At 42.3% G+C, this 9561-nt stretch overlaps 1 protein-coding gene across 2 annotated transcripts in view; it reads right to left on the minus strand.

Annotated features, from left to right (window-relative positions):
* erap1b (endoplasmic reticulum aminopeptidase 1b) overlaps positions 1-9328 on the minus strand; it is a 25296-nt gene extending 15968 nt beyond the window's left edge. For both annotated transcript variants that reach the window (XM_036936439.2, XM_090191211.1), the window contains exons 1-7: positions 8481-9328; positions 7684-8069; positions 7131-7301; positions 6548-6686; positions 5447-5581; positions 5043-5163; positions 4696-4850 (exon numbers count right to left, since the gene is read on the minus strand). In XM_036936439.2, the coding sequence (XP_036792334.1) occupies positions 4696-4850; positions 5043-5163; positions 5447-5581; positions 6548-6686; positions 7131-7301; positions 7684-8039 (1077 nt within the window). In that variant the 5' untranslated portion in view covers positions 8040-8069; positions 8481-9328. The remainder of the gene's footprint in view (positions 1-4695; positions 4851-5042; positions 5164-5446; positions 5582-6547; positions 6687-7130; positions 7302-7683; positions 8070-8480) is intronic.
* Positions 9329-9561: the final 233 nt, after the last annotated feature.

Genomic DNA, 9561 nt, shown 5'->3' on the forward strand with positions numbered 1-9561 from the left:
TGTTTAGAAATTAATAAAAAATGAAAAGCTGAAATGTCTTGAGTCAATAAGTATTCAACCCCTTTGTTATGGCAAGCCTAAATAAGTTAACAAGTCACATAATAAGTTGCATGGACTCACTTTGTGTGCAATGATAGTGTTTAACATGATTTTTTTAATGATTGCCTCATCTCTGTACCCCCAAACATAGGTGAAGAATGAAAATGCTACATGAAGTAGCTAAGAGAAAACATTTAATTGTTTAGAGTCTAAGACATTGGGGAGGTGCTAAACTGACATGTGGAATTGTTTTAAGATGGTCATACTATGGATCATTTAGCTATTTGAGTTTGAAGTTTAGGACCCCTTTAGGTATAACAATATATATATATATATATATATATATATATATACACCAAAATGATTTGATCAAATATTGATCTCGGCCTTTACAGTTGAAGCCGAGAGAAATGCATTGAATAACAAATTCATACAAGGCAAAAAGAACTAAACTAAAAATAAATAATGAGAAACAAGGTTTTGAAGTGTCCGTCCTTAATCTAGGAGATAGAATTGTAAAAAACAAAACAGGAAATAGTTTATTATTATTATTATTATTATTATTATTATTATTATACATACAGCACCAGTCAAAAGTTTGGACACACCTACACATTCAAGGCTTTTCTTTATTTGCGTATCGCTACAGAATGCTGTGCTAGTCATGCTGGTTAAGCGTGCCTTGAAATCGAAAATAAATCACAGACAGTGTCACCAGCAAAGCACACCCCCACACCATCACACCTCCTCCTCCATGCTTCACAGTGTGAACCACACATGCAGAGATCATCCGTTCACCTGCTGAGCGTCTCACAAAAGACGGTTGGAACCAAATAGCTCAAATTTCAACTCTTCAGACCAAAAGACAGATTTCCACCGGTCCTAATAACCATCGCTTGTTTAATGTCATTAGCTCGTGTTTCTTGGCCCAAGCAAGTCTCTTCTTCTTATTGGTGTCCTTTAGTAGTGGTTTCTTTGCAGCAATTCGACCACGAAGGCCTGATTCACGCAGTCTCCTCTGAACAGTTGATGTTGAGATGTGTCTGTTACTTGAACTCTGTGAAGCATTTATTTGGGCTGCAATTTCTGAGGTGCAGTTAACGCTAATGCACTTATCCTCTTCAGCAGAGGTACCGTAACTCTGGGTCTTCCTTTCCTTTGGCAGTCCTCATGAGAACCAGTTAACGCTAATGCACTTATCCTCTTCAGCAGAGGTACCGTAACTCTGGGTCTTCCTTTCCTTTGGCAGTCCTCATGAGAACCAGTTAACTTAATGAACGTATCCTCTGCAGCAGAGGTAACTCTGGGTCTTCCTTTCCTTTGGCTGTCCTCATGAGAACCAGTTAACTTAATGAACGTATCCTCTTCAGCAGAGGTACCGTAACTCTGGGTCTTCCTTTCCTTTGGCAGTCCTCATGAGAACCAGTTAACGCTAATGCACTTATCCTCTTCAGCAGAGGTACCGTAACTCTGGGTCTTCCTTTCCTTTGGCGGTCCTCATGAGAGCCAGTTTCATCATAGCAGAGGTAACTCTGAGTCTTCCTTTCCTTTGGCGGTCCTCATGAGAGCCAGTTAACTTAATGAACGTATCCTCTGCAGCAGAGGTAACTCTGGGTCTTCCTTTCCTGTGGCGGTCCTCATGAGAACCAGTTAACTTAATGAACGTATCCTCTTCAGCAGAGGTACCGTAACTCTGGGTCTTCCTTTCCTTTGGCAGTCCTCATGAGAACCAGTTAACGCTAATGCACTTATCCTCTTCAGCAGAGGTACCGTAACTCTGGGTCTTCCTTTCCTTTGGCGGTCCTCATGAGAGCCAGTTTCATCACAGCAGAGGTAACTCTGGGTCTTCCTTTCCTTTGGCAGTCCTCATGAGAGCCAGTTTCATCATAGCAGAGGTAACTCTGGGTCTTCCTTTCCCGTGGCGGGCCTCATGAGAACCAGTTAACTTAATGAACGTATCCTCTGCAGCAGAGGTAACTCTGGGTCTTCCTTTCCTGTGGCGGTCCTCATGAGAGCCAGTTAACTTAATGAACGTATCCTCTGCAGCAGAGGTAACTCTGGGTCTTCCTTTCCTGTGGCGGTCCTCATGAGAACCAGTTAACTTAATGGACGTATCCTCTGCAGCAGAGGTAACTCTGGGTCTTCCTTTCCTGCGGCGGTCCTCATGAGAACCAGTTAACTTAATGAACGTATCCTCTGCAGCAGAGGTAACTCTGGGTCTTCCTTTCCTTTGGCGGTCCTCATGAGAGCCAGTTTCATCATGGTGCTCAATGGTTTTTGCGACTATTGTTAAAATTTTCCTCATTGACTGACCTTCATGTCTTAAAGTAATGATGGGCTGTCATTTCTCTTTACTTATTTGAGCTGTTCTTGCCATAATATGGACTTGGTCTTTTACCAAATAGGACTATCTTCTGTATACCACCGCTATCTTGTCACAACACAACTGATTGGTTCAAACGCATTAAGATAATAAATTCAACAAATGACCTTTTAACAAGGCACACCTGTTAATTGAAATGCATTCCAGGTGACTACCTGATGAAGCTGGTTGAGAGAACGCCAAGAGTGTGCAAAGCTGTCATCAAGGCAAAGTGTGGCTACTTTGAAGAATCTCAAATATAAAATAGATTTTGATTTAACACTTTTTTGGTTACTACCTGATTCCATTTGTGTTATTTCATAGTTTTGATGTCTTCACTATTATTCTACAATGTAGAACATAGTAAAAATAAAGAAAAACCCTGGAATGAGTAAGTTTGTCCAAACTTTGACTGGTACTGTGTGTATATATATATATATTATTTTAACCCCTTTTTTGGGGGTAGGCACAAAAATCCCTTCATACCTCCATTCATTTTTTTAAAACCGGTACCAGTTAACTTCAGACAAGGGGTCATAGAGCAAAACGGAGAACACCCTCGAGTCTCCCCTTCCCATAAAGTTGTCATTATAGTTTGTAGGTCAAACCAGTCAGACGCTACAGAAGTTTACGTGTGAAGACCGATTTTCGGAATGTCTCATGGTCTGACAAACACCGCTCTTAGCTCTCCCACCTTTCACTGCAGATGTCTCACCGCTCTTAGCTCTCCCACCTTCCACTGCAGATGTCTCACCGCTCTTAGCTCTCCCACCTTCCACTGCAGATGTCTCACCGCTCTTAGCTCTCCCACCTTTCACTGCAGATGTCTCACCGCTCTTAGCTCTCCCACCTTCCACTGCAGATGTCTCACCGCTCTTAGCTCTCCCACCTTCCACTGCAGATGTCTCACCGCTCTTAGCTCTCCCACCTTCCACTGCAGATGTCTCACCGCTCTTAGCTCTCCCACCTTTCACTGCAGATGTCTCACCGCTCTTAGCTCTCCCACCTTCCACTGCAGATGTCTCACCGCTCTTAGCTCTCCCACCTTCCACTGCAGATGTCTCACCGCTCTTAGCTCTCCCACATTTCACTGCAGATGTCTCACCGCTCTTAGCTCTCCCACCTTCCACTGCAGATGTCTCACCGCTCTTAGCTCTCCCACCTTCCACTGCAGATGTCTCACCGCTCTTAGCTCTCCCACCTTCCACTGCAGATGTCTCACCGCTCTTAGCTCTCCCACCTTTCACTGCAGATGTCTCACCGCTCTTAGCTCTCCCACCTTCCACTGCAGATGTCTCACCGCTCTTAGCTCTCCCACCTTCCACTGCAGATGTCTCACTGCTCTTAGCTCTCCCACCTTTCACTGCAGATGTCTCACTGCTCTTAGCTCTCCCACCTTTCACTGCAGATGCAGAAGTGCGATACCGGTGGATGTGATGGATTGAGATGCATCCAATGCAAAAGTAGCTTAAGCTGACTGATTTTGATGGAATGTTTTTGTTATGTAACTTAGATTGACACTCTAGTGGGTTAATGTAGCCAAAGATTATAGGGTCCCCTAGGAAACACTGACCAACACTTTGGTTCCTATCCTGTCACAATAACTCCTCCCTGTTATTTTCAATTTGTTGTCATGGCAAACAACATTGTATTCAAAGTGCCCACTATCTCCAAACTATAGAATTAGAATAACTATTATTTGTTCATGATTCCAACAGTTCAACCAAGTGTTTTGATCTAAAGTCAAATCGCAATTGCAACATTTGGTTAACATTTGTCCATATCGTGCAGCCCTACGTGGCAGCATGGAAATGATCTCAAATGAGTGCCGGAAATGGATGAAAATGCAAAAAAAGTATTTTTGGTTAAGTTGAATTGAACAGTATAAAACAATGAAAATGGGGAGAGGCCCATTGAAATCACTTAGAGTGTATGTGTTGCCACCCTAGGGTCACTCACAACTTACTGAGGAAGCACATTTAGGACTTGTATTATTCAAAACCATAAAATACTGTCAAATACCCATCATACATTAAAACTAATACTGTGATATGATATTTTGGCCATATCGCCCAGCCCTAATTTAATTTTCAATAAATGTGCAAACATTTCTAAAAACTTGTTTTCACTTTGTCCTTTTTGGGGTGTTGTGTGTAGATAGGCCAGAAAAAAAAATATTTTGTCAGTTTTAAATTCAGGTTGTAACATAACAAAATGTGGAATACTGTCTGAAGGTATTGTATATTCTGACAAAGCATCTGATTGATGAACCAACAGAGGTTAGTCCCACTTACCTGGTGTGCCAGCTCATGTGCGATCACCATGGTGATGCCTAGCTTGTCAGAGGCGGAGCTCTTGTTGGGGTCAAAGAGCAGCCCAGCCTCTCGGTATGTGGTCAGACCCCAGTTCTCCATCGCACCCGACTGGAAGTCTGGGATAGCTGCCAGGTCTGGGAGGAACACATAGGAATACATCAGGAAATGCTTTAGTTGAAAGTCTACTTACAAAAATGTGTATAAACCATTATTAAACATAGACCTACATTAGCATAAACTGTCAGCTAGTGCCACCTCCTGCTACCGAATGCACCCCAGTAAGTCTATGTGTGCGGCGTAGTGTATGTGCGTTGTGTTCTACTCACCCTGTTTGGGTAGAGGATATGGGATGTCAAAATAGTCATCGTAGAAGTCCAACAGTCTGACTGCAGCATTCAGGGCAAAGTCTGTCTGGTTGATCTTGTCTGGTACAGCATACACTGAGATCTGATAGGACAATACCGAGGAAGAGGTCAATCATATAAATATGTTGTTGAGCACTTCCACACAGCAGGGACTAGGGAGCTATAATGAGGTGTATGTGTATAAACTAGTCATAGTCAGTGAAACAAGAGAAGTAGCACAAGGTTTCAGATAGAACCTGATCAACAAGACAGGGTACAACTCCCTTTCCCACGTGAAAGTTATTCAATGCACTTGATTTCTATTTGCAGGTTGGGCATCTTAAGCTACCCTTTCATTCTGACCAATGAGAGGACTTCCTGCTCACCTTGACTCCGTGACTGGTGGTCTTGCTGACAGACTGGAAGTCAGAGACGATGAAGGCCACCAGGTAGGTGCTCATCCTAACGCTGGTGTCAAAGTGGTCCTCCAGCACGCCACCTGGTAACTCCACTGTCTTTACCTGTGGAGGGAAGAGGTAGAGGATATGTTCATTATGACACCTGCCTCTCCATGGCATTCAAACGGTGTGGAGAAACAGGTACTTTGGGATGTTTCAGAACTCTTTGCTCATTGGCTTGACAGGTGAAAGTGACATGGTTAAAACGCTTAAATGGATAGAATTGTTTTGCGTTCATCTGCCCCGTTTATCACCTGTTATTAGATCTGTTATATATCACCTGTTAATAGATCTGTTATATATCACCTGTTAATAGATCAGTCATATATCACCTGTTAATAGATCTGTTATATATCACCTGTTAATAGATCTGTTATATATCACCTGTTAATAGATCTGTTATATATCACCTGTTAATAGATCAGTCATATATCACCTGTTAATAGATCTGTTATATATCACCTGTTAATAGATCAGTCATATATCACCTGTTAATAGATCTGTTATATATCACCTGTTAATAGATCTGTTATATATCACCTGTTAATAGATCTGTTTATATCACCTGTTAATAGATCAGTCATATATCACCTGTTAATAGATCTGTTATATATCACCTGTCATATATCACATGTTAATAGATCTGTTATATATCACCTGTTAATAGATCAGTCATATATCACCTGTTAATAGATCTGTTATATATCACCTGTTAATAGATCTGTTATATATCACCTGTCATATATCACCTGTTAATAGATCTGTTATATATCACCTGTTAATAGATCAGTCATATATCACCTGTTAATAGATCTGTTATATATCACCTGTTAATAGATCTGTTATATATCACCTGTTAATAGATGTTATATATCACCTGTTAATAGATCAGTCATATATCACCTGTTAATAGATCAGTCATATATTACCTGTCAATAGATCTTTTCAATATCAAGTGAAGGAATGGTGACTAGGAGAGAAAGACACTTCCGACTATTGAGATGCAGCCCGTGGTGTTTCCCAGGGTACCTTGGGCATGTTGGAGAGGGCGATGTGGCGTGCCTCCCGTCGTATCTGGATGGTGAAATTGGCTTTGAACGCCGGCTCATCGAAACAGGGGAAGGCTGCTCGGGCACTGGTCGCTTCAAACTGAGTGGACGCCATAAATCTAACAGGACAGAGGAGGGAAAAAAAGTGTTGTTTACAATTAAGATATACAAATGAATGTAAAGCTTATGATTGAGTAATTCATTAGGGTGGCACACCTTTCAGCAGTGTTGTAATACTCAATTCAAGGACTCAAGACTTTCCTGACCCGTGACCAGTTGTGACTGTTGTCAGAATATCTATATATTTTGCATAATTCAACATACGATCTACAGCAGTGTAACGGATGTGAAATGGCTAGCTTAGTTAGCGGTGTTCGCGCTGACTCAAGGTTTAGTGACTTGACTACATCACTGCCTCTGGACGATTTGATCACTCTAAGTGGTTGGTCACTTTCACTGCATATTCTTTTGGAATGCACTGTAGAATGATTGACGTGTGTTTTCAGTGCTCTAGGTGACCACCTGTCCAGCCCAGGGCCAATCCTGATGGTTCGTATTCTTACCTGACTTCTCCCGTGGTTGTGCGATAGGAGCTCTTGTAGAAACCGTGGAAACTGTCAGACAGGTTGGCAGAGAACTCCAGACGAACCTTGTACGTCCCACCTCTGACCAGCAGCACATCAGACACCAGAGCTAGCTGGTGGAAGGCTGGGTACTCCAACACCTGCAGAGGCCTTGAAAAAAATCAGAATAAGAAAAACTTTATTGCCATGCAACAAATGTTACTAGGAATTTTATATTGGTGTTGTAGCTACATAGAAGCACCGACAATCACATCCACATCAACAATGAATCCAATTTACCACCAACACAGATACAGACATCAGTATCAATAGAAATACACATGACAACCAGGGTTGGGTTCAAGTCCATTTGAATTCCAGTCAATTCAGAAAGTCAACCCATATTCCAATTTCAATTCCAAAATGTCCTCCTTGAAAAGCATTGAAGATCATTTGAATTTCAGTGTAGGTCCTGAATTGACTTGAATTTAAATGTAATTTGACTCCAACCCTGATGCCAACACTTGTAGAAAAAGAAGGGACCCGATCATACACTGGCAGTGACCCTGGACCTTCCGGTGCCAAGAGCTCAGCTTTAGCTATCTGGAGTTCCTTGCTGTGGAGGATGATGGTAGAGGTGTCCTCGAAGACCTGGAGTTGAATCTGCACCGCTCCGGTGAAGTCTAGGCTGGTCAGGTTAGGGTGGACGAGAAGGTCATAGTGGATTGGAGAGACAGTTTCAGGAAGTCTCATGTGGATCCAGGGGAAAGGTTGGCCATTAGTGGCGACGGGAGGTAGAAGTGAGGAAGACTTGTCGTTGGTATCATGGTTTCCTGGAAGCTGTGCCGCTAAAGATGGGGCAAAGGATACATGTAGGAGCACCAGGATGGTGACAGTTAACGTCGTCATCCTCACGCCTGAGAAAAAGTCGGCAGTTTCCTACAGATGGAAGAAATTAAGTCAGGTCACATTGTCGCAAAACGAATGGTGGGGCGACGTGGAGCATTGATTGATACAGTATGACTCGTTGTATCAACTAGTAGCACAGTAAATAATGTATCAATCCATCTGTAACATTTCTATTGAAGTGAATAGCCCAATAATGCATATTCGAAAGCTGTACAACACATTCAACAGGAACGCGTGGACATGATATTGCAAATGTAAAAGTTACTGTTACTTTCGATTTCAGCTCAAGATTCAAAACCTGTGCTATTCATTAAAACAAAACCTTGCATTAGCCTATTCATCCACAATATTAGGCTAGCTAGGCTACAGCGAAACGTACATGTAAACAATTTAAACAGCGAACTTGTAGATAGATACATTTTAAGACATTACTGTACTTACTGTCAGGTTATCTGTCCGACTTGATTGTGAAAGTGAAAATAAAAAGGACCTGTACAGATTTGCATTCTGGGACAATCTGAATGACAGCCCGACTCATACTATGAATGCCCCATCACTTAAAACACTGAATGTGTTAAGAGAAGCATTGAAATAGGTGAGATAATGATTGGATCCACAACAAACCATTATTTGCAAACGGCTCATTTCAATACAGGAAGTCAAATAAACCCAGCTATGTTTTGGTTTTGACCCATAGTGCATACTATTGGCCACTAGGGTGCACCAGATAGCCATGTTTATTTATAAAAGTGTCGTGTTTCAGTGTTTTACATGTGCCATGCGTAGCCTACCAGTCCAACAGCACCACCTGACCTGAGCACAATATTTCCAGAATCCAAAAATGATATTGCCAGTGAAATGGATGCTCTGCAATGACTACATTGACATTGACAGCCTTGGTTTCTCAAATGATTGCCTCGCCTGGTTTACCAACTACTTCTCTGATAGAGTTCAGTGTGTCAAATCGGAGGGACTGTTGTCCGGTCCTCTGACAGTCTCTATGGGTGTGCCACAGGGTTCAATTCTCGAGCCAACTCTCTTTTCTGCATACATCAATGATGTTGCTCTTGCTGCTGGTGATTCTCTGATCCACCTCTCCTTGGACACTGTGTTAACTAACCTCCAGACGAGCTTCAATGCCATACAACTCTCCTTCCGTGGCCTCCAACTGCTCTTAAACGCAAATAAAACTAAATGCTCCAAAGCTCCATACACTACCCACCATTGCGACCTGTACGCTCTCGTTGGTTGGCCCTCGCTTCATACTCGTCGCCAAATCCACTGGCTACAGGTTATCTACAAGTCTCTGTTAGGTAAAGCCCCGCCTTATCTCAGCTCACTGGTCACCATAGCAGCACCCACTCGTAGCACGCGCTCCAGCAGATACAGTGGGGCAAAAAAGTATTTAGTCAGCCACCAATTGTGCAAGTTCTCCCACTTAAAAAGATGAGAGAGGTCTGTAATTTTCATCATAGGTACACTTCAACTATGACAGACAAAATGAGGAAAAAAATCCAGAAAA

The sequence above is a fragment of the Oncorhynchus mykiss genome, chromosome 11, assembly GCF_057628025.1.
Source record: "Oncorhynchus mykiss isolate SJ-2025 chromosome 11, ASM5762802v1, whole genome shotgun sequence".
In the NCBI taxonomy this organism is placed as follows: Eukaryota; Metazoa; Chordata; class Actinopteri; order Salmoniformes; family Salmonidae; genus Oncorhynchus; species Oncorhynchus mykiss.